This window comes from Cryptomeria japonica, chromosome 1 (genome assembly GCF_030272615.1).
Source record: "Cryptomeria japonica chromosome 1, Sugi_1.0, whole genome shotgun sequence".
NCBI classification, from domain to species: Eukaryota; Viridiplantae; Streptophyta; class Pinopsida; order Cupressales; family Cupressaceae; genus Cryptomeria; species Cryptomeria japonica.
In genome coordinates, this window is record NC_081405.1 from 104,133,878 (window position 1) to 104,160,213 (window position 26,336).

The following is a 26,336-nucleotide window of genomic DNA, read 5'->3' on the forward strand; positions in this document are numbered from 1 at the left end:
TAGGAGAGGCTTTCTCCACTAACATCTAATTAAACTGACTTTGTTAATAAAAAAAATGAACATTGAAACAAATAAATCTCATTATCCATGAGTTACGGCTTGAGAGATTTTAGTCATTTTCTTTCATGTTAAGGGGGTAATCGTAGGAAACTATAGGAGAGGCTTTCTCCACTAACATCTAATTAAACTGACAAGGAGCACCCAATCAGAATTTGCAATCCTCTAAATATTTCCTCATTTTCTTATGTTCATGCTTTAAAGTTGCACATTTTTTACCTGAAATATCGATGGCAAGTTTTTTGGCACCTACTGAGTGGAGTTTCTAGCTGTTTGGAGAGGGTTGCTCGAATTTCGATAGGAGAAAACTTACATTTACAGAGGCAATCACGAGTTTAAAGGATCTTGCAGAAGTAGGGTTGCAGGTAACATTTGTTAGTTAGGGTTATAATTGTCATTGCATGTTGATTTCAAGTAGATGAATGTGGAAGATTTTAGGGCATAGGGTAGAGTGTCGGCCCTAATAAAAAATGCAAAAACCTTTCCAGAATGCCCTCCATTCGCTTAAAAAAATTGCGAGGATATAGTTTTCCTTTTTTATATGAAAAGGGCTGAGAAACCACATTACAATCATGCTTCCCCCTTTATTTGATCACCTGATGGATTGATCACTTGGTTCAAACTAGGGCCTCATTTTCATTGTGATGACAGATAAATAATTCTCTTTTTCTTCTCTTCCACAATGTCTTGAGCCTGGAAATACCATGTTGCCTTCATTTGCTATGCGAATTCTTCCAACTGGCATATGCACGACCGAAAATATTGGCAAAGATTTTTTATTTTATCTTTGCACCTGCCAACTGCATTTATTTAAAAGCTTCTAAATCTTTTTCAAAAAATACATTTTGTGCATATTAAACAATCACTACATTCCATGAGAGACACCTCTCCAAGGTTTCTCTTTTTGTTATATAGTTCACATACCCCATATAAGCTCTCACGTCTACATACCATGCGGGCACATTTCTTTGAAGAAGTCAAACAGTTTGCTTGATTTGTCTATGCTCCACAATATGGCGTAACCCCTTTTTGCATTTCTAAGCGATTTTGTCAAACAATTTGTTTACATCTCTTTGAGACATTCTATCAAACAGTTCACTTGACTTGTCTATATTCCACAGTATGGCACAGACACTTTTGCATTTTTGAGGGATTTTGTCAAACGATTTAGTTGCTTAGTCTATGATTCCACATTTTGCACGTACGCATAATCTGGCACTTGCAGTTACAATATCTAACATATCTTTCTTGGCTTGTTGTGCAGAGAGAAGAGGATAGGATTTGGCTTTATGCCACCCAAGTTCATTTGCTTCAAAATTTATAAAGAATTTTCAACAAATCCATTTGTGTATACTCTGCAACTTTGGCACACCACTTCTTTACATGGGTACATTTCTTTGAAGAATTTTGTCAACAATTCACTTGCGTTCTGACATTTCTACGTGACTTTAAGCTTTAAAGGACTGTAGAATTTTATTCACAACTCAACAAACCATTTTGTGCAAAGCTTGCAATGGCATTTCTTGTTGTGCTGGATACTCATAACCCTTTCATAAGCTCCCATATTGAAGTGGTTGGAGGTATAATAGTAGGGATTATGGAGTGTGACGTTATCGTTTGGTATTTTCTTGGAATTTTCTAAAGCCTTCTCATCAAATCTCTTTGGTATACCCTTTGAATTCGTGCAATCCTTCCATTCCATTAAGTAACATGTGTTGGAAGAAAACTATCTTTGACAATCTTCATGCCATTTGTAAGCTTCCATAGATTACCTGCAAATGGTAATGGTAAAATAGGATTATAGAAGTCAGTTTCTCCAATTCCAAACAAGGCACTCGACAAAGTATTTTGTTGCAAGTGTTGAGGCCTTTGAGAATGCAGAACCCCTTTCAAAGAATATTAATGTAAAATATTCTTTGCAAAAAAAGTGCATTGTCAATCTGTCTTCTTTACTGGTTGAAGATACCCAAAAGCGTAGGATTAATCTGGTATGATACAACTTCTTAGATTTTTTACAGTCATTTCATTATGATTATGCTTACAAATGTACTACTTTTTTCCTTTGGTCTTGAATGAAAGCCAATATTTTAGTGAGTGGATGCAGAGCATATCGAGAGCACACATATTTTAATGTAAAATCTCCTCCTTAACCAAGAATTTGAGAAGAAATTTTGGCTCCTAGAGGTATAAAATTTATCTTGGGTATGCCTTGGTGTTAACTCACATTTCAATCCAAGGAAATTAAAATTGTGACTATTCAATTTCAATCCAAAATTCCTGTAAACTTTTGACATCACATAGAATTAGCATACAAATTTCCAGCTTCAATTTCAAGCTTAATCTGCAATTTGAGGAGTTAAAGTTTTGAGGTAATTAGTTTCATTGTAGTAGTTCAAACAAGATAGTTGATTACTGCTGATATTGGGTTATCAATCTATTGGATATGTTATATAGGAATATGTAGAGGAGTTGGAAAGTCTGCCCAAGGCCAGAATAATTGATTTATTTCACAGAAACTATGTTCTTGTTGTCATTGTGAGTAATATACTTTATGTAAATGTACTTGTATCTCCAATATTTATCGGTTCATTCATGATTCCTTCCAATAATCCATTCATCTTTTACAACTTGACAACTTATTTGTACTTGATGAAAATTTATTTGTTAAATCTGTTTACTATTTATTCGTTCATCCTTTACAACTTGACAACTGGTATTTCTTGTATTAGGTTGGTACTGGCCTAATGGTATGCCAACAACTTTGTGGAATTGATGGTGTTATATTTTATGCTAGTACAATCTTCAAAGCTATTAGTGAGAAGCTATGTTAGCATATCAAATAGTTCTCTTTCAATTTTGTTGATATAAATGTATGCTTTCCTATTTTGGATGTAATATGATTGTTTTGGAGTGAGATGTTGGCTATTCTCTAGGTCAGACAACATCAGTTGGAATTGCTTTAATTCAGGTGTCAAGTATGGTTAATTTCATATAATAATACCTTACTTAATTCCTCTCCATGATTAAACACATTTTTCTTGTTTATTAATATGTATGTGGTGTTTGGCAGTTGCCAATGACAGCAGTAGGTGCATTGTTGATGGACAAATTTCTCTAGATTGTTGCAGGAGGAATGAGTATCAGTTGCTTTATTGTTGGATTGTCATTCTACATATCGGTAATTATGCTTTCACATCATTATAACATTTTATGTCCACTCACTCATGTTAATGGAATTTACTTTCATTTACTAAGTTACTCATTGCAACTAACCTAGTTAATGATCATGCAAAGAAAGTAGCCTAATACTAGGAAGGAATGCCATTGTTGTGTTCAAGTGTTTTTAAATAGAGTTGTAGTTGACAAGCATATAAGTTTTATTGACAATTGAGTTCTAATGTTACATAAGTCCACAAGTTGGGAGTTGATTGTCCAACATAATAACCAAGTATATAAATTACAGATTTTAAAATGAAATTTAGAAATAACATCATAAAATTATGTTTATTTGAATTATTTTGGTCCACCTTGTTCTACAGGGACACTCTCACCAAGCATTGTTCTTATAGAGTTCATGGTAACATTTTACTCAGATCTCAATATATTTAGTTCCACTTATGATAAAAATTACCATGAAAGTTGGAAACATTTGCTTAGTTCTCATAATAAAAAATGAGCTGACTTAAGAAGAATGGACCTCCTAATCATTATAAAGAAACTTTTCACTAATGGAAGGCCTAACCTCTTAGGGATCAATCCCTTTTTGTAAACCCTCCTCCTCACCCTTCTTAGTTTGAAAATATCTAGAGAAAGCTATTGTTCTAAATCATTCTTTCATTCATACTTTTCATCCTCCAAGGCATGTAATGAGTTATCACCTACTTAGATTCTTTCTCAACACTCTAACACCTTCTCAGCTCCCATTTTGCAAACCAAATTTTCTTTTTTATTCACACCAGTAGTTGAACTAGCCTTTACATCATATTTTATTTCAATATCCTTCTTGCCCCATGATATTACTTCAACATTTCGATTCCTCTTTGACAAGGCTAATCCCATCTTTTTGTTTTTTGAGATACTCATCAAGTGCTCATATTCAAAATAGATTTTAAATTAAAAGGAACTACAGGTGTTGTTATAGTCTAGCTATTTCTCCTAAATTAATATAACAACAAAAGCCAAACCTTGACTAGGGTATGGTAGGAAAACTTCCAAATGTACTGATTGGTAACATATTATATTTTCAAAATCCTTCAATATTCCTAAGTATGGTCAATAGCAACAGATTGATTAAAGTTGGCAAAGTTCTTTCGCCAATCAAGATCAATACAAATTATAGCATAACTAAGACTAATATGACTTTATTCTCAGTAACGTAGGAGACAAACATGTAAGGCTAAATACACTTGATTGTCCCATATTATTCTAGTGGTCGAAGTTGGAATTCGACTGTAGTATTCTATGGAAACTTATAACATAACTTGATTAGTAGCATATTACACTTTAAAAGATATTTCAAAAACCATCAATTTTCGTAAGTGTGGTATAGCCATAGTAGATTGATTGAACTAGCAATTTATTCCCCAACCAAGACCAACACAAATTCTAGCATACTTAAATGACCTTGCTCTAGGTAAGGTACAAGGCCAACAGGTAAGATCCGATAGATTTGATTATCTTCATACTCCTGACTAGTGATTTTTCAAGATGCAACACATAGGAGGCCTTAAGTTTGATAAGCATGTAGTTTAGAATAACATTCTAGGATTAATGAAATCATGTTGCATTCCAAAGAGAAATAAAATTAAGACCTAAGAAAATTTCCATTCTATTAAAAAAATTATTGGTGCCAACAATCTTGAGGTATTTCATGAAGTCATACCTAAACTCAAGTAGTCATTGATGCTTGTTCTAATGAGTGGAATCCATCTCTCAATATTGAGATTCTTCATAATACTGATAGCTCTAGTACCTGGTACACAAAGGCAAGTTTATTGAGTATTTATCATTTATACAGATAGGGGCAATTTCTTTCTGATTAGGTGTAATCCATGGATCATTAGAATGTCTACTTCTGGCTATAGATGTATGTACCCTGCTATTATAGAATCTCTCTATCCATAGTCAAGCTTTGAATCTTGGGTTAGAATTTAAGCCCTAGGCCACATTAGTTCAAAATAAAACCTTGCCTACAAAATATATAAAAGATAATATGAGCATCTTCACCTCTTATTTGCTGCCTTGAGGGTCTCGAATTTGAAATTTCATGGAAAGTTGTAGACCTCCCATCATAGATTACTTGTCATGGGACATCCGTGATGGAAAATCTACACTCTTCTAGGATGATTGTTGTGGAGGTTTCCCTTGCCTCGACTGAATTGCCAATTTGGCCCATTACAAAAGAATGTTGTTACAAGCTTAAGACTCATATGTGGTAGATTACTTGTAGGAATGTAATAAAGATGGATCAATGGTTTGGAGGTGGAAGAATGTGTGGGGTATGGGGCTACCCCTAAAAGAGGTAGAGAGGTTAGAGGCTATTCTAAAGGATAGGCCAATCATTATGCATGTAGGTAGGGGTAGGTTTGTGCGGAGTGTAGCAAAATCAGGGTCATATGGTGTCAAAGATGGCTTCAAGATTCTTGAGATTCATAAAGAGAAATCATCCTTACCACTGCATCTTTGTCTAATAACAAGTTCTTCATCTTAAAGGCTAGGACATTTGCTTGGGAAGCACTACAAAAGAAGATATTGACAACTGACAAGTTCTCCAAGTTGGAATATCACGGTCCCTCTATGTGTGTCTTATGTAAGTAGAGGGAAGAAGATTCTTCTCACTTGTTGTTACAATGTCCCTTTGCATAAGAGTGTTGGAGATGGTTGTGTCATCTATTATGATGGGTTGGAACATTGCCCAATGACATCATCTCTCTTCAAAGCATGGCACATTATTCAGAGCAAGGCACTATTCTCAAGTTTATGTATTCCAAGTCCCTCCTTTCTTCTATGGAAAATTTGGAAGGAAAGGAATAGGAGACTATTTCAAGAGAAAGAATTTTTTCTTCCCTCATTTGTAAATAAATTGGAGGCTACCATAGTAGAAGTTGTGAATTGTAGAGCATTAGGCCAAATGCACACAGAGAACACCTTTATGGAGTGGGATGCTAGGCTGATAAAAGTGTGGTTTGGGCTCTGCATTTTATCCTTCTTTAGGCTAGTGACAAGGTGTCCAAGCACAAAGACATAATGTAGTTTGGAAACTACTATTAGTAAAGTGGTTAAAGTTGAACTTTGACAACACATCTAGGGGCGATCATGGCTTTTTGGGTGTTGGATGTATCATCAAAAATAGGAAGGGTCGGATGATGGAAAAACTTGCTTGGCCCCTATCTAAAGGAACTATTACAAGGTAGAATTTTGAGAAGTACTAGGTAGGCTTTGTCTTTGTTGGGAACTTGTGAGATTTTGCCAAGATCAAGGGCACAATGAAAAGTATAAAAGAGAGACAAAAGAATGACAAGAACAAACTGTATTCTCATCAATATGCAAATAATCAACTGGATTCCCAATACAATGAATATAGGTCTGCTTATATAGGCAAGGCCATATGGATGTACGAGCACACAATCATGACATGTGGCTCAATGAGAAACAAGGGTAGGTAAGAAATACTAGGGGTAGGTAGGAGAAATAATATAATATTCCACAAGAGGTGGATGACCCATCGAATGTGGAGTGTAACAGCAAAATAAGACCACAAAAGGTGGAATTTCTCTTACAAGCTATATCCCTATGTGCACACTTCCCTAAGTGTCTCAAATCCAAACTACGAAGAGATGCATTATCCTAAGTTAACTTAAGTAAAGTGTAATAATATCCATAATGAATATTTATTTACACCAACACCCCCCCTTAAGTGCAACTTAGGGGAATGAAGACTCAAGTCAACAATGCAAGATGGGTCTCGGATACTAGGCCATGATAGGTACCCATGTACAATATGCAAATGCAAGCAAAACTATGCAATGCAATCTCTCACAAACGGAGAAAGGGAGAAAACCCAGTGGGAAAAAACTCCCCCCCAAAAGAGAGATGAATGTACAAAAGACTCTCAAAGAAGAAGGACAAAACCTTAAAGAGGAAAAAGCCCCCCCCATAAGAGAGGAAGGAGAAGTCGGCTGACCCCCCCTAATGACACATCTCGCACCCCCAAGAGAGCTCACAACTGCTGGAACTTACTCTCGGTGAAAGGTTTGGTGAATATGCCAGCAACCTGCTCCGTTGTAGGACAATACTACAAATCAATGACCTGCTCCTGAATCATCTCTTGAATATAGTGCATATGGATCTCAATGTGTTTGGTCCGCTGGTGCTGGACCGGGTTCTTCGAGATTGCAATAGCACTCTGATTGTCGCAATGTAGAACTGTCGGTCGTGGAGTGGTGAACCCAAACTCTATGAGAATCTGTTGAAGCCAAATGGTCTCAGTCACTGCGTTAACAGCTCCTCGATACTGAGCCTCAGCCAAAGAGAGAGCAATAGCATGCTGCTTCTTGCTCTGCCAACAAATGGGGTTCGAACCAAGGTGAAAACTGTAACCTGAAGTAGACATATGATCATCAAGGTCGCCAGCCCAATCGGAGTCTGTGTAACCAACCAAGCAAAGTCTTGTGCCTGCTGCATAGTGAATCCCATAGTGATGTGTACCCTGGATGTAGTGAAAGATGCATTTGGCGGCTTTCCAATGAAGCTCATGTGGTTCTTGCATGAAGCGGAAAACCATACCAACTGCAAATGAAATATCAGGGCATGTATGAGTCAAGTAGATGAGACTTCCCACAAGCTGACGATACAATGTGGCATCAACTGGTCGAGAAGAACACTGAGCCTCAAGCTTGACTCCTGAAAGAAAGGGAGTCGAGGTAGGCTTACAATTAGCCATATGAAAGCGTGCAAGTAGATCAAGAGCATACTTGGGCTGCGATAGTGTAATCCTGGAAGGTGATTGTGAAATTGTTGGCATTATGTGAACCAGTAGTATGAAGACATGATGACATTGTATGTTGTTAGTGATGTCAATATGCTAAAGAGTGAACCGGTATATTGAAGTTTGCAATTGGCAAGAGAACCGGTATGATTGTGAACTGGTATATGTGCTAAAGTGAAGTAGTATGATGGTGAACCGGTATGTTGGTATGGGAACCGATACATGAAAGCTTTGTATGACTACCGGTTGGTAGTCTCAACTTCAGGGTTTCCGGTTGATGTGTTCCAAGCCTATGTGACTCAACCGATGACATTGTGTGATGAGTTAGCATTGTAACGAAGAACAGATCGTGTTGCCACGTCAGCCTTGTGCACATGAAGGATCATGCATGAAGGAGATTGCTCCTATCTACCTCGGGAATGTGCGAAGTCTGTAAATGGTGAAAATGCATGATGGGTTATCAGCCACCATGAATGCGGTGGAGAATGAATGATGGAGAATGTCTTGAGATCGGTTCAAGACTGTTGCATTTAATGCAATATGCTCAACGGTGAGGATTGAACCGTTTAAATCGCTTAACCTAAAAAGTTTGGGGTTTAGGGTTTATGCTACCAACCTATCTGTTTCCTATAAGGTCAATGTTGTCTGTGTATCTAAGTGCAGAGATACGTGATTCTTGCCAGACCGGATAAGAGGATTGATACCTGCAGAGTGTGAGTGCAGAAGGAGAAGAGGAACTAAAGCGAATCTGCATTGGCATTGAGTGTTGTTACCAGATCATTGTAATACTTGTTGATCTCTAACCACCTCAACAGTTGAAAAATCCCTTAACAGGGTAGCTTTAACCAGCTTGCTGTAAATCCTTTAACAGGGTGACTCAAATTCATTGAGTTCTTGAAATCCTCTAACAAGGTAACCTCTAACAGGGTTTAACCCTTAACCGGGTATTTAGCCATCCCTTAACTGGGTGATCCCTAGTAGGATTGGTTCCTAACAGAACCTGTTGTAATAAGTCTTTAACCAGACTAGGCTCCTAACAGAGTGGACTTCTAAAGAGTTCATAAACAGCTTGTGGGTATTCATCCCCACCATGGTTTTTCCCAATTGGGTTTCCACGTGAAAAATCTGTGTGTCATGTGTGGTGTTTTTCATGTGATGGTTTAAGTGATTTGTGTCTGAAGGTAAATCATGTTGAACTATTATATTTCTGATGATAGATTACCTGTTCATGCATAAGGGTGAAATGGAAGTATGGTATTAGGTTAAGTGGAAAGCTAAGTGATTAACCGGTTAATGCTTATCACAATCATTCTTAGCTTTACCGGTTGTACTCTATTTCAAACTGGTGTTACTGTTTGCTAGTCATTTGCAGTGTTTACTGTCTAACCGGTTTGAGGAAAGTGTTTTTGTCTGTACTGAGTCACCCCCCCCCCCCCTCTCAGTACCAGTTTGGTACTAACTATTCATCATTGAGTTAACAGAAATCTCTATCCTGAGAAAGTAGTGCACAAGACCCAAGTTAGTCATAGCAAATCTATCATGCAAAGTAGATTTGACCCTGCTAATGATGGATGCGGTACTCCTTGTAATGATCAAATCATCAACATAGAGCACAAGTATCAAGTGAGAGTCATCCTGTCGCAAAATGTAGACATTTAGATCAGAAGGACACCTGGTGAACCCTGTTGAGAGAAGAAAGGAATCCATCTTGGTGTTCCAAGCCCTGGGGGCCTGCTTAAGGCCATAGAGAGATTTCCTTAGTCTACAAACCAAGGAAGTGTCCTGGATGAAACCCTGCAGCTGCTCCATATAAATCTCCTCATCAAGATCCCCATGAAGAAAAGAACTCTTCACATCCATCTGGTGTACAACCCAACCATGAGCTGCAGCAATAGCAAGTGTCAAGCAAATGGAGTTCATCTTGGCTACGGACGCAAAGGTCTCAGTATAGTCAACACCTGCAACCTGAGAGAAACCTTTGGCAACAAGATGAGCCTTATACTTATCTACACTACCATCTGCTACAAACTTGGTTCGATAGATCCACTTACATTGAACCATCTTTCTCCCCTTAGGGAGATGGACTAAATCCCATGTGTTATTCCTCATCAAGCAAATATACTCTTCCTCCATAGCTTGGTCCCACTCAGTAATCCCTGATGCTTCCCGAAATGTCTATGGATCAGAAGCGGTAGCAATGAATGCATGTGGAATATCCTGATGGTTGTGATCGAGTCCTCTGTATATCTGAAGGATCCCCAACAAGAGAACTAGTGGAATCAAGTGTTTGTCAAGCCCAACGAGGTCCAGGGGGAGGTGGAGAACGAGGCTCCTCAACTGCAAGTGGACCCTGCGGAGGTGTAACCCTGCAAGTTGGAGTTGAAGGAGTCTCATCATCTGAATCACTAACATCACTATCCACAATGGAGGAAGGTGGATGAGGTAGAGAGGCTAAGCTAGGTGAGCTTTCCTCAAATTGAACACTCCTCTCAATGAACACATCATGTGTCTCAGGATCCATCAATCTATATGCCTTAACACCCTCAGGATATCCAACAAATATGTAAGGCCGACTTTGAGGTTCCAATGCCTTGCATTTCTGTGGAGGAATGCGAGCCCATGTTGGACACCCAAAGACTCTGAAATGTCTCACAATCGGTTTCCTACCAGCCCAAGCCTCAAAAGGAGTAATACCTTGCAAAGCTTTGTGAGGAACCTGATTCTGGATGTGTGTAGCACAACTGATAGCCTCTGCCCAAAAGGCGAGATCAAGAGAACATGCATGTATCATACAGCTAGCCATTTCTTTGAGAGTTCTATTCTAGTGCTCTGCAACTTCATTCTGTTGTGGAGTGTATGCAACAGAATGCTAAAAATCAATCCCCTCAAATGTACAAAAATCCTCAAGTCTCTTGTTCACATATTCCCTTCCATTATCTGTACGAAGAATCTTGACCACTTTCCCGGATTGCTTCTCCAAACGAGTCTTGAAGTCCTTAAATCTGTCAAATACTTCACTCTTATGAATGAGAAAGTAGACCCAAGCGAGGCAGGAGTAGTCATCAATGAAGGTGAGGACATAGCGGGCCTTGCTAAATGAAGGTGCTAGAAATGGACTTGCTACATCATTGTGAACAAGTTGAAGAACTTCCAAAGCTCTCCAAGCTTTCTCCTTATCAAACTTCTTCTCGGGATGCTTGCCCATGGAACAACCTGAACATACACCCTCTGAAAAACTAATTCGACGTAGACCTGTGACCATGTCTTTCGTGTTGAGTTGTTGAAGATAGCGGTAGTTGAGGTGACCAAACTGCTCATGCCACAGCTTACTTTCTGAATTTGAACAAGTAAGCAAGGCCCTAGAAGGAGAACTGACACAAAGTGGGAGAATGAATAAAGCCTTGAGTTGTCATTGACTTGTCCCACTGCTACCAAGGCATCATCATCAAGTTCCTTTACCACAACTGAATCAGGTGTAACTCAACCTTTTTTCCATACCCATAGTGAGTGATTTGGTAGATGGAGAGAAGGTTGGTAGACAAGTTAGGAACATAGAGAACATTCTCAAATGTTCCATCATCCATGTCAATTGAACCTTTCCCTTCAACCTCTACTTGTGTATCATCACCTATGTAAATGTGAGGTACCTTAGATGGCTCCAATGAAGAAAATTGCTCTTTTGTAGAACCCATGTGATAAGAGGCACCTGAGTCAAGTACACACTGTTGTGAAGAACCTATAGTAGCCACAAATGCTTGCCCTTTTCCCTTAGACTGTGAGGAAGAGGAAGGAGTTGAATCCTTCTTTGTGTAGGCGGATGGCAAGTTGATGTTGTTTTTCTTGAGAAGATTTGTCAACTCATCAACTTGCTTGGTGTGGCATCGATGCTCATCATGACCATACTTCTTGCAATATGCACAAGTTGGTTTATCCTTCTTAGGTGGTGTCCCCTTCTTGGAAGAGGATGAAAAATTGCCTTGTGATGGAGAGGATGATTGTCATTTTTCATGTTGTGGCTTTGACTTAGATTGCTTCTTCTTCTTGTTTGAATCTTTGCCTTGACTCCTTTGACTCCCTTGATTAGCCACCAAAGCCTTGGACTTTGAAGACTTGAGAAGCCCCATGTTCAACAACTTAGATTATTCCAATATCAACATTTCTATGAAAACATCAAATGAAGGCATAATGTAGGAACTCCCCACTATCAAACGATGAGTTTGGAAGCTAGACACAAATGCTGCATATTCTGGTGCAAGCTTGTCCAACAAGTTGAATATCAACTGAGCATCCTTTTTGTCAATTCCACATTCTTTAAGCTTTGCTCTTAGCTCATTTGTTTTGGTGACATAATCTTGGATTGTATCAAAACTCTTGGGATCCAAGTTGGTGAGCTCATTGTCAATCTTGTAACCTTTGATTTCATCAACTTGACCATACAATTTTTGAAACATATCCCAAGCATCTTTGATTGTAGTACACTTCTCAATATGAAAGATGAGGTCATCTGATACATACTTACGCAAAGTTCCAAGAGCCATGCAATTCTTAGTGAGCCATTCTAATTGAGCATTAAGATCAGGTGGTGTTGCTATTGTTCCATCTATGTAATGCATTAGACCTTTTTCCATTAATTTGCTCCATACTTTAATTTTCCATGATGCATAATTATGTGGAGTTAAAGGTGGAAATTTATGAGGACTCATTGCAACAAAAATGAAAGAGAACAAGGAAAGAGAGGCACAATCACACAAGACACCCCCCCCCCCCCCTTGTAAATTCACTCAATCAAAGAACCCCCCCAGTTGGCACTTTATACTTAGTGCGTGTACAATGGGCCACTTGCAAAAAATGGAAAAGTGGACTTCTTATTTCAATTTTACAATTGCCTTAATAAGGCCAAAATATACTCAAACTAATAGTGCAAGAGATCTAAACTAAGATCCAAGCAATTTACAAGTACCAAATAGGCCAAATAAGACCAATATCTGAAAGTATAATTTTCACTTAAAATATCTGAAATATGATCATAGATTATGAAAGTAGACGAAAAAAAATGCACTTTCAAAAAAAACAGCACCTGAAAAGGAGGTCATATGAACTCAAACGAGGCATTTGAAGTTGCAGAATTGAGGATTGGACAGGTACAACTGAGAGAATCCGAAAATTCCAAAAAACTTGTGCTTCCAAATTAGAAAATAACCACACCACTGCGAAGAGCACGAAAAATTAGCCCAAATCTAAAAAAAATGAAAAAAATTTTGAAAACTCCGTACCGTACCACCCAAATTGGGCAGAAAATTTCCTCCACACCCCAAAATCGATTTTCACCAAAATAGATCAAGTTTATACTTGATTTTTATGGAAACGGCCTCCCGGATGCAATGGTGAGGTCGAAAACGCTCTAAGATGCCTCCAAAAAATGCAGTCCCTCAGATCCGAAAATAGAAGCTTTCTACGATGTCTCCAAAAACCAATCAATGAAGCCCCAATGGCTCTGATACCATGTAAGATTTTTTCAAGATCAAGGGCATAATGAAAAGTATAAAAGAGAGACAAAAGAATGACAAGAACAAACTGTATTCTCATCAATATGCAAATAATCAACTGGATTCCCAATACAATGAATATAGGCCTGCTTATATAGGCAAGGCCATATGGATGTACGAGCACACAATCATGACATGTGGCTTAATAAGAAACAAGGGTAGGTAAGAAATACTAGGGTTAGGTAGGAGAAATAATATAATATTCCACAAGAGGTGGATGACCCACCGAATGTGGAGTGTAACAGCAAAATAAGACCACAAAAGGTGGAATTTCTCCTACAAGCTATATCTCTATGTGCACACTTCCCTAAGTGTCTCAAATCCAAACTATGAAGAGATGCATTATCCTAAGTTAACTTAAGTAAAGTGTAATAATATCCATAATGAATATTTATTTACACCAACAAAACTCAAGGCAGAGATTCTAGAGATTGAAGGGGATTCAACTATAGCAGTGAAAGCAACTAGGATCAAAAGAGTGGTAAAATGGAAGTTGTAGACTTTTTTGGATATGGCTCTTGACATTCTATCTAATTTTAAGCTATTTTATATCAACCACACATACAGGGAATCTAATATGGACATAGATGGTTTAGCAAATGTAGGGGCTAATGGCTCCATTCTATGGGTTTTGGTCTCAGATTCTTGTGCTTTGTGGCTTGGGCAGATCTCAAAGGATGGTTTTTATTTTTTTTCCATTGTTTGCCATGAGTCTCAATGTGGACCTAGCTCTTTAGCTGGTATAGACTGTTGAACACACAATAGAACTGAGAGGAGGGTGAATTAATTTGGAACTTCAAAACAAATTAATTATAAACAACATCAAATAACATAGCAACAACACATCATTCATCAACACATAAAAATCAACCATCAACACATGAACACCAAACTTATGTAGAAAACCCAAACTGGGAAAAACCACGATGAGAATCTAACTCACAATATGAATAAAATGATTACAATGTTTTAGGCTTACTTCCAAGGAGCAACAACACTTGATGGACTTGCAAGGCTAAGGCACACTACCTTAAGGAAAGATACAAGGACTTGCACAATTGAAGCTCACTGCTTTAGGGCGAGATAAAATTTGCTACCGAAGGACCCATTGTCAATCACCAATGAAGGACATGGTAGAGCTGAAATGAGAAGGACCTCCTAAACATGAAATTATCCTTGAACAACTAGATCAAGTAGCAAACATCAAGTAAAACATCTCTGATAACCACCATTGTCACATCACACTGTCTCCCTGAATATATCACCTTCAAAGCTATGACTTTTTCACTTCTACAATCTCAAATCTACTTGCACATAATTTTCATAGTCTTCTCGTCAACTCACTCATAATCCATTATTCAATTTATCCAACCACACTCCTTAAATATGAGATAAATCATTGAAAACTTAATTTAGGGATGACAAAGAATAGAATAAATATTATTACACAAAATAAGCCACACAGACCAAAAATACTCAAAGCGGACCATTCAAGGAGAAAGAGGGAACCCAAATACATCACAATACATTCTTCCAAGATGAATCCAATGATCCACACACGCTAACACATCCTCCAAATTTGTTACCAAATGTAATGTGTTGACATAGCAATCAGTCGGCCAAAGAACATCTTCCTATGCAATTTATCTCACACGAATCTCCACATGCCATGGTGGGACCCATAACAAATTCTTAATGCATCCTCCAATGCATATCTGGACCAAAGGAATATGATCTAATCAAGATAATCTAAATGGACACACCGAACCATAACACAATTGAATATTTTGAACATAAATCAACATAACTCATCCATAAAATAAAAACATCACCAAAGAAACAAACTAATGATATTACACAAGCCACATAAACATGTCCACTAAATTGCAACACATACTTCATCATATCTGGAGGTCACTAAGACTTTCTAAAACAACAACTACAACACAACCATGAACATATTTGAACCAAAATCCATTCAGACAACCAAGTTTGACATCAATGACAACCATACAATCTCATATGAAACTCACATTTCCAACAATCTGCCCCTTTGTCATTGATGGCAACACTTGAACAATACTTGAATATTTGAACAAATCTCACAATAACTCTCTCCCCAAATCTCTCAACAACACTCTGTACAAATCTCACAACAATTATCTCCCCCTTTGACAACAATGACAAAGGGAGTTGAATAACATATTGACCAACACATACCACTACTTCCCCTGGGAACAATAACAACATCAATCCAAGAGATAAAATATAAGTGTTGAATCTCCCTTGGAAAGTTGCACCACTATAATGCATCTAGTTAGAGAAAGGAGGGGCAATAACCCCTAGTTTCAACTTGAGATACTTAAAGTATCCTTCACCAACGACTTAGTGAAAATGTTTGCTACCTATTCTTTTATAGAAATGTATTCCATTCTAACTTCTTTTTTTGTAATTTTCTCTCTTAAGAAATGATATCGGATTGAGATATGTTTAGTTCTTGAATGAATTGTCATATTCTTTGAGATGTTTGTGGCGCTGGTATTATCACACATAATAGGAACAGCTTCATCATATACCATTCTAATATCTTTAAGAGTCTGCTTCATCCACATAACTCGAGTACAACAAGATGTTGCCACAATGTATGTTGCTTCTGTAATAGATAATGATATTGAGTCTTGCTTCTTACTTAACCATGAAACCAATCTATCTCCTAAAAATAATGCACCACCACTAGTAGTTTTCCTATCATTAATGCTTTCATCTCATTCAACATTTGTATATGCTTTCAACATGAAATCTCCATGCTTCTTGTACCAAAGACCAAAATCCCAAGTCCCTTTCAAGTATTTGAAAATCTTCTTCACTACGTGTTCATGTGAATTCTTCGGATTAGCTTTAAATATCACAACTAAACATACAACCTACATAATATCTAGTCTAGAGGTAGTTATATATAACAGTCCTCAAGACATAGATTTTTACTTCTTCTAATCAACATCCAAAGATGTATCATCTTTGTCTAATTTGCAACCAATGGTTAAAGGGGTAATAACTAGCTTACAATTCTCCATATCAAAATTCTTTAACATTTCTTTGACATATTTGGCTTGAGAAATAAATATTCCATCTTCCAACTAAGTAACTTGTAGACCAAGAAAGAATGACATATCACCGATCATTGACATTTCAAATTCCTTTTGCATCGCTTTTGCAAACTCTTTACATAGACCATCACTTCCTCTAAATATAATATCATCAACATAGATAACAACGATCAACAACTTGTTACCTTCAACCTTAAAATAAATATTGTTGTTAGCAGTACCTTTTATGAAGTTTTGCTATGACAAACATCTATCCAATCTAGCATACCAAGCTCTAAGTGCTTGTTTGAGTCCATGTAATGCCTTCTTTAACTTCCAAACCATATCTAGATCTTCTCACAATTTGAATCCATCCAGTTGCTCAATATATACCTCTTCTACTAGTTCTTCATTTAGAAATGTTGCCTTAACATCAATTTGATATACCTTAAAATTACTATAAGCAGAAAAAGCAAGAAACATTCTTATAGCTTCCATCCTAGCTACTGGAGCAAAAGTTTCCTCAAAATCAATACATTCAACTTGTGAATAGCCTTTACGTACCTATCTCGCTTTGTTCCTTGTAACTTGTCCTTGTTCATTTAGCTTGTTTTGGAACACCCAATTAATTTCTATCACATTTTTGTCCACTGGTCTGGGTACCAGCTCCCAAATCCGATTCAGATCTTGTTCCATTTCTTTTACCCAACTTTCTTCTTTGCTTGCTTCCTCGTATGATTTAGGTTCCACTAGCAATAGAAAATAGTAGTTTGCTTTCTCATTTATCTCTGTAACACTTCTTCTTGTCTAAACTCCTTTGTTTTCATCTCCAATTATTTGATCTTCTAAATGATTCTTTTGTACATATTTTGTTGGGGTTTTAGTCACTTGCGCATGTTCTTCTTCTTCCTCTTCAATTTCATTTCTCTTTCTCATTGTCATCTTCTAGATCTGTCTTTTCTTCTACAATGATAGGAATAATCTTAAATTTAGTCTCATGTATGGGTTTAGGGGTAGTCTGATCTGATGCTTCACATGCTTTCACATTTGTGATCTCCACTATCTTGTTCAATCTCTTATTGTAACACCGATAGGCCTTGTTTGTAGCATATCCCAAGAATATTCCTTCATCTACTCTAGTATCAAATTTCTAAGATCATCTTCATATCTTCTGATATAGCACTTACTCCCTGAGATTATAAAATACTTTTAGTAGGAGGTCTTTCATTCCAAAGCTCATAAGGTGGCTTCGTATGATTTACTCTTATTTGTACCCTATTAAGAATGTAAACAACAGTATGCACAACTTATTTCTAATATACATTAGCTAGGTTAGCATCATTTATCATAGTTCTTTCCATCTCAACAATAGTCATATTCTTTGTTTCTACCACACCATTCTGTTGAGGGGTTCTTGAAGCATAAAAATGTCTTCTAATACCATATTTCTCATAAAAAATTTCAAATTTATTTGAAGTAAATTCTCCTCCTTTATCAAATCTTAAACTCTTGATTTTAACATCAATTTGATTTTTTACCATTGATTTGAACACTTTAAATATTTCAAAAGCTTCAAATTTCTCTTTAAAAAATGTAACCCATGTCATCCTAGAATAATCATCAATAAGTAACATGAAATACCTTTCTCCATTAAGTCCTTTTGTCCTTGTAGTCCCACAAAGATGTGTATGAATCATCTTTAAAGGTCTTGAAGTGGAATACTTCTTATTCTTGAAACTCCTCTTTGTCTGCTTTCCTAATTGACATTCCCTGCACATAGTGTTAGTAGGCTTCATAATCTTTGGTAAATCTCTCACTGCTTTATTATTACTGATCTTTATCATGTTATCAAAGTTGACATGTCCTATCCTTTTGTGTCATAACCAACATTCACTTCTTTGTTTCAAAAAACATCTACTTCCACTCTTGTCTTTTATGTAACAAACATTTCTATTTGTTTTGATACCTTTTGTTATGATTCTTCTAGTTTCTCCTTTTCTAATCACACATTTCGTCTTACTGAATTTCATAACCTTTATTGCACATCTAACTAACACTCAACTGACTATGTATCAGACCTTCAACATAATAAACATTATCAGTTTTATGCTTAACATTAATCGAGATACTTTTGATTCCACAAATAGGTGCAACTTCCTCTCCCACAAATTTCACTATTCCTCCATCATATTGTTTAATATTGATGAATTTCTCTTTGTCACCAATCATATAATTTGAACATTCGCAATCGATGATCCAAGCTCTTGATTCAACCTTAGCATGAGAATCAGTCTTTTCTTTTGCTATCTTTCTATTATCTTCAACATTTTCCTATCTTTCAGTCTTCTCACAATCCTTCTCCTCTATGGCTAAAAACAATGATTCTTCATTTGAGTCATTACCATCTTCTTCTTTATATGAATGTGTCTCCATAGAACATAGATTTTTTTCCCATTATTTCTATCATTGTCCTTTTCTTGAAATCATGTTTTCTATATCTACTTTATTTCTCATTGTAAGGAAGTTAAGTAGCGGAACAACTTCCTACACTAACCTTGAGAGGAGGGTAATGCAAAAACTTTTACAGATCTTCATAACAGTTACAGAAAATAGAAATAGACATAATAACATTCAAACCATAATACAATTATTTACGTGGGGAAAACCCTTTCGGGAGAAAAACCCCACACTCTAAAACACACCCAATATATTATTCAGCAATCAAAAATAGATTACAATATCCTTGCAGAGAAAGCTCTTCGTAGGAGTACCACTAATAAGATATTCAGAGGTAAGTCAATAGCCATAAGGCTATTACACACAACCTCTATCTCATGTATCTCATATATAGGAAATACAATACAAGAAACCATCAAACAGTATTACAAAATCATGGGCTACAACCACCGAATAAGGTGTAGCCAACCTTATCTCCCTTCTAGATGACCTATGACATGTTAAAACACACATCAACATATGTCTCTTCCTTTTACATCTCATTTATGTGTTTGATACAAATTATATTTCCTATTTTAGAAGTACAAACTTTCGAAGGCCATAACTTGTGAAACGTGTGTTCGATTGACAAATTGTTTGAAGCTCCAGAAAGCTTGAGAAGTGCTCTATCACCTCATAAATAGCTATGCCACTTACGCCCACTTTTCAAGGAATTTTGGGGCCTCTAAATTCCTCAACATTAAATTTAAACCTTTCATTACACCCCTCCAAAACAAAAAAATTAATATCTTCAAAACTAGTTGTGATCTTGTGACGAAACTTTATCGGCATGCTTATCTAGCCAACTAGAAGCTTCAGGAATAATTTTGCACCATTTAGTGCTTAAATGAAAACTTACTACAAATAGTAACCTCATGTAAATGCAAGGTTCAGACACCATTTTTTCTAACATTCTCCTACTTTTCGAACACCTTGCAAGAGCAAAGAAAGTGTCAACACAATGAATCAATTGCTAGGGGCCATGAGGTCCATAGACTTCGAACACCATCTGAACTTCTTTGTGCTCATGGCCTTAGTTAAAGAATTTGCAACATTCATCAAAGTCTCTACCTTAACCAGCTTCACCTTGCCATCTTCGACCATATCTCTGACAAAATGATATTGAACATCAATGTGCTTGGTCTGGGCATGAAATGTCGAGTTCTTAGCTAGATTGGTCGCATTCTGACTATCACAATATATTGTCACTGCTCCTTGTTTTATTCCAATATCTTAACACAGTCTTTTAAGCCAAATGGCCTCTTTACAAGCATAAGTAGCTGCCATATACTCTACTTCAATAGTGGACAAAGCAACCATAGTTTGTCGCTTACTCATCCAACTAATTGCACCACCAAATAAAGTAAACACATAAGCATTGGTTGATCTTTTTCTATCAATATCACCTACCCAGTCTGAATCCACATAACCATGAATATCAAGGGAAATCATGTCTCTAACTAAATTACCATGATAACACAAAGAATACTCTAAGGTACCCTTCAAATATCTGAATACTCTTTTGACTGCATCTCAATGAACTCTACCAGGATTAGACATATATCTAGACAAAACTCCCATCGCTTGGGCAATGTCTTGTCTAATACAAACCATAGCATACATCAAACTTCCAACTGCACTTTGGTAAGGCACTCTGGTCATGTCTTTCATCTCCGATGGGATGTAGGACAATCTGCAGTAGATAATTTTGTTCCAACTGTAAAAGGACCACATAATGGTCTACAATCATGCATGTTGAACCTTTGTAACACTGAATTCACATATTTACTCTAGCCTAGCCATATATTTATGTTCACTCTATCTCTTCTAATTTCCATCCCAAGAATGTGTTTCATTGCACCAAAAACTTTCATTTCAAATTTAGCAGCGAGCTGAGACTTTAGTTCTAAAATAATACATTTCCTTTAACCAATGAATAACATATCATCAACATGCAATGCAATGTATAGGAAATGATCACCGTCAAATTTATCATAAACACAGTGATTTGATTTAGAACGTTCAAATCCCAAACTCAACACATATGTATCAAATTTTTGGTACCACATTCTAGGACTCTGTTTGAGGCCATACAAAGATTTCTTTAATTTACAGACCAAATTAATTTTACCTTTCACCACATAGTGCTTCGGTTGTGCCATGTAATTATCCTCCTCCAAATCACCATGAAAGAAAGTAGTTTTCACATCCATTTGCTCAACCTCTAAATCATAATCAACAACAATAGAAAGCAAACATCTAATGGATCTCATTTTTGCAATAGGAGAAAATATCTCACCATAATCAACACCCTCAACCTGAGAGTAGCCTTTTGAAACCAACCTTGCCTTATACTTTTCAATGCTTCCATCTGAACCAATCTTTTTCTTGAACACCCATTTGCAACCAATAGGCTTTCGTCTTTCAGGCAATGGTACAAGATCCCATGTATCATTCTTTTTCAAAGATGTCATTTCTTCTTCCATAACAATCTTCTGGGATTCTGCATCATTCATACCTAATGCCTCTTCTACAAATTTTGGTTCATCCACATTAATATTCAAAGAAAAAATACATCTCCAATCATCAGGTGAATACCTTTTAGGTGGTTGTCTATGTCTTGTAGACCTTCGAACAAGATGAGTTGGAGGTTCTTCCTCCTCTTTTGAAGATTCAGAGCTAAATGAGCTCTCCTCAACTTCTTGCCTATCTCGGGGTCTCAATTCAACTCTTTTAGGTGTAGAAGGGAATTGAATCACATCTTCCTTTTTAGTCTGTCATGGTTGCAATGTAACAGAAGGAGACTTAATTTCTCTAAAAATAACACTTCTATAATGAATTACCTTTTGTGTAACAGGGTCCCAAAGGTTGTATCCTTTCACACCATAATTGTACCCGATGAAGATACATTTCACAGCCTTGTTCTCCAACTTTGTCTGGTTCTCCTTTAGCACATGTGCATATGCCTCACAACCAAAAATTCTAAGATGTCTTAATGAAGGCTTGTGACCCAACCATGCTTCCATAGGTGTTATATCAAACAAGAGTTGATGTAGGAGACCTATTAATTAAGTAGCAAGCAGTGGCAACAACTTTAGCCCAAAACTTTTGTTCAAGACCAACACCACTCAGCATACTCCTAGCCTTCATCAGTTTCTTGTTCATTCTTTGTGCATCTCCCTTCTGTTGTGGAGAATACAGAGTTGTCTTTTATCTGCTAATGCCATAGTATTTACATAATATATCAAAATCATTAGAGCAAAATTCACCGCCATTATCAGTCCTCAAACATTTAATTTTCTTTCCAATCTGCAACTCAACCATTGCTTTAAATTCTTTAAATCGGCTGAAAACTTCATATTTACTCTTTAGAAAATATACCCATGTCCTTCTACTAAAATCATAAATAAATGAAACATAATATGTGGATTTTCCAATCATAAGAAACATCTATAGGACCAAACACATCAAAATGAATAAGATCCAAAACACCACAAGTTTTATGAGAACTCAAGTAAAACTAAACGCGGTTTTGTTTTCCATAAATGCAATTCTCACAGAAATCAAAGTCAAGATTACAATCATTCAAACCTTCAACAAGGTTTTTATTTTTCAAGGTCCTTAGACCCTTTTCTCCAATGTAGCCAAGCCTCTGGTGCCATAACATAGTCTTCTCTACATGTAACTTTGCTTCAGAAGAAAGAGCACCCTTAGGTACCCAAAAGCCATTTTCATCTATTAAAGGTGAAACCCTCAAATCTTTCGATGAAGTATCTGTATGTGGGAAAAGTGGGTTGTTAGAATTAAAAATGTGAAAAATACGTAAAATACCAATCCACACACACACACAAGACTTCTTGATGCAAGCTATGGAGTAACGATGCGTTACTCAGCTTCTCAAGGAGGGTCCCATGGTTCTCTATCTCACAATGTCCCTCAAACCAATGTTTTGCTCTCAAATTACTGAGCAAAATGGCTTAGGGATGGCAAATATGAGAACGAGAGAGATTTTAACTGATCTTAGTATGAGATGTGTTATAAGCTAGATGAGATGCTAGAAATGCAACAAACTAAATGATAAGATGACGAGGTTAGTATGGAGATTATCCTAGCATACTATATTTAATCTATGATTGAGCTAAAATGATAAAGAACTTATTCTAATATGCATATTCATGATTAATTATGATCTAAAGAGAGGCTAAATGATGAGCATAAAATGATATGAAAGCTTGAAACAATTTGAGCATAAGTGTAATGCTTCAAATTTGAAAGATGATTGTTAAGAATGGAGGAATGAGAGCTCTATTTATAACACAAACAGGACAATGGATGGTCAGGATTGAAAGGTTTAATCAAGGGCCAGGTTTGAAAGTTGGGGATCCATGTGCACAATTGGCACCAATGAAATGGTGACAAATGTCCACATCAGATTGGGTTGAAAGAAGAGGTTGGAGGCATTAAAGGCCTGAGGAGACCTCATGGTTATCTAAAGGCTAAGGGTCAAGTCTAAGTTAGGTTTACCCACTGAATTAGGATATAATCCAAGGATAAACCTTTGTGCAAATGATTAAGAGATAATCATGGTCAAAGCATTAATAACCTGATGAGACCCTTGGGTTGGATAGAGGTTGAGTCAAAACAAATGTTTTAACCATGTGGGAGGGTTTGAAATAACCATTAATGGTTATTGGAGACTTTGTGGATTAAGTGGTTGAAGGTTGGAAGCCTTCAATGGTTTTCAAAGACTTTAGGGTTTTAGTGGTTGAAGGTTGAAAACCTTCAATGGTTATCCAAGACTTTGGGCCATTTGAGAAGTGACCTCCCTTTGCTTAGGGATGTGACAAAGTTTAGAGGGTATTTAGGTTAATTAGAATTGGTTAAAATATTCTAGAAGGGGTTAGGTAGGGGTTTGGGATTTTGCAAGTGGATGGGGAGGATAATAGGATTTAATTGAATTATTTGATTTTCATTCAATTTGGTTGGAATTGGAGAAATTAAATAAATTAGATTTATTCAATTTAAGATAACTATTTAATTAAATTTGAATTTAATTAAAAGTGGCTAGGGGGATTTAATTGAATAAAATGATTTATTCATTTAAATGGTATAGTGAATTTAATCAAGTGATTTACTTAATTAAATAGAAGAATGTGGATAATTTAATTAAATTGGATTTAATCAAATAGAAAAATGAACATAAAATATTTATTTAGGAATGTGGTCATTTTTATGCATCTACAGTATCCACAGATTTATTTTTTACTGAAGTGTTATTACACTCAACAGTGTATGCGTCTAGCTTATACAAAGTACCGAACTTGACACCTCTAGCAATTACCATAGCACTCTTAATCATCTTACATCTTGCTTCAGAAAAGACTACCTGCACACCCGCATCTATCAATTTGCTCACAGATAACATATTTTGTTTTGATCCAGGGATATGCACCACACCATTTATCCTTTTTATTCTACCATCAGAAAACCTGATTCTAACTTTACCTTAACCAACAATGTCTAAATGTGAATCATCACCCAAGTACACCTCTCCATTAAATTCTTCATATTTAGAAAACCAATCTCTATTGGAAGTCATGCAAAAAGATGAACCTGAGTCAATTAACAACACATCATTACCTACATGAGTCATCAAAGCTACAATGAATGCATCACCATCCTCCTTCTCGGACTAAGAATTAGAATCAAACTTTTTTTTTCTTCTTCTTTTCTCTTTTGCAGTCCTTATGGATGTGACCCAGTCTACCACAATTCCAGCAAATGACTTTGGACTTTCTAGGAGATTTCAATCTCCCTCCGGATTTTGGCTTATCGAGCTTCTCATTCTTCTTGCCTTTCTCCTTAGGTCTTCCACGAACAGTTAGGGCTTCTTTTGAACTGATGGATACCTTCCTCCGCATCTCTTCACCAAGTAGGGAACCCATCACATCTTTACATGTCAAAACAACAGAAGTACTACCAATAACCATAACAAGAGAATCCCATGAATCATGCAAAGAATAAAGAAAGATCTGGCATTTCTCCTCTTCGTTCATCTTAACACCGACAGATACCAATTGAACCACCAACATATTGAATGCTTCCAGGTGGTCTGCAATTCATCCACCCTCTTCCATCTTCAAGGAATACAATTTCTTCCTTAAGAAAATTTAAATTAATAAAGATTTCACTTTATACATTTCATCAAGCTTAGTCCATAGCTTCTTTGCACAATTTTCTTTGTGGACATTGATCAGAATAGAGTCTGTCAGTCACAGTCTAATTAGACCCTTGGCTTCTCGGTCCATAACATCATACCGAGCCACCGTAGTAGGATCTGAGGGTCTTTGGACATTCACATCAACAACATCTCACAAATCTCAATCTATTAGCAGATCTTCCATCTTTAGCTTCCACATCTCAAAATTCATTTCATTAAATTTCTCCATCTCTATTCTCCCTAACGAACTTGCTATCTGAAAATTCGTGCAACAAGATCAAAAAGTGTCTTTTGCACAAGCTCCCACTCAAACTTGGATTAGTTCAAAAAACCCAACAACTCACAACAGAAACCAAAGGTGATCGGACTCTAATACCACTTGTAAGGAAGTTAAGTAGCGGAACAACTTCCTACACTAACCTTGAGAGGAGGGTAATGCAAAAAAATTTATAGATCTTCACAACAGTTACAGAAAACAGAAATAGACATAATAACATTCAAACCATAAAACAGTGATTTACATGGGAAAAACCTTTTCGGGAGAAAACCCCCACACTCCAAAAGTCGCCCAATTTATTATTTAGTAGTAAAAAATAGATTACAATATCCTTGCAGAGCAAGCTCTTCGCACGAGTACCACTAATTAGAGATTCAGAGGTAACTCAATAGCCATAAGACTCTTACATACAACCTCTATCTCCCGCACCTCATATATAGGAGATACAATACAAGAAACTGTGGTTCGTCAAACGGTATTACAAAACCACCCAATAAGGTGTAGCCGACCTTATCTCCCTTGTAGATGCCCTATGACATGTTAAAACACACATCAACATATGTCCCTCCCTTTTACAACTCATTTATGTGTCTGATACAAATTATATTTCTTATTTTAGGAGTACAAACTTCCAGAGGCCATAACTTGTGAACCGTGTGTCCGATTG

General features: G+C 36.7%; 1 protein-coding gene across 1 annotated transcript in view; it reads left to right on the forward strand.

Annotated features, from left to right (window-relative positions):
• The first annotated feature begins 223 nt into the window (after nucleotides 1–223).
• LOC131040651 (probable hexosyltransferase MUCI70) overlaps nucleotides 224–26,336 on the forward strand; it is a 105,196-nt gene continuing 79,083 nt past the window's right edge. The window contains exons 1-3 of the mRNA XM_057973607.2: nucleotides 224–422; nucleotides 1,322–1,444; nucleotides 3,128–3,235. Of these exons, the coding sequence (XP_057829590.2) occupies nucleotides 3,191–3,235 (45 nt within the window). The 5' untranslated portion in view covers nucleotides 224–422; nucleotides 1,322–1,444; nucleotides 3,128–3,190. The remainder of the gene's footprint in view (nucleotides 423–1,321; nucleotides 1,445–3,127; nucleotides 3,236–26,336) is intronic.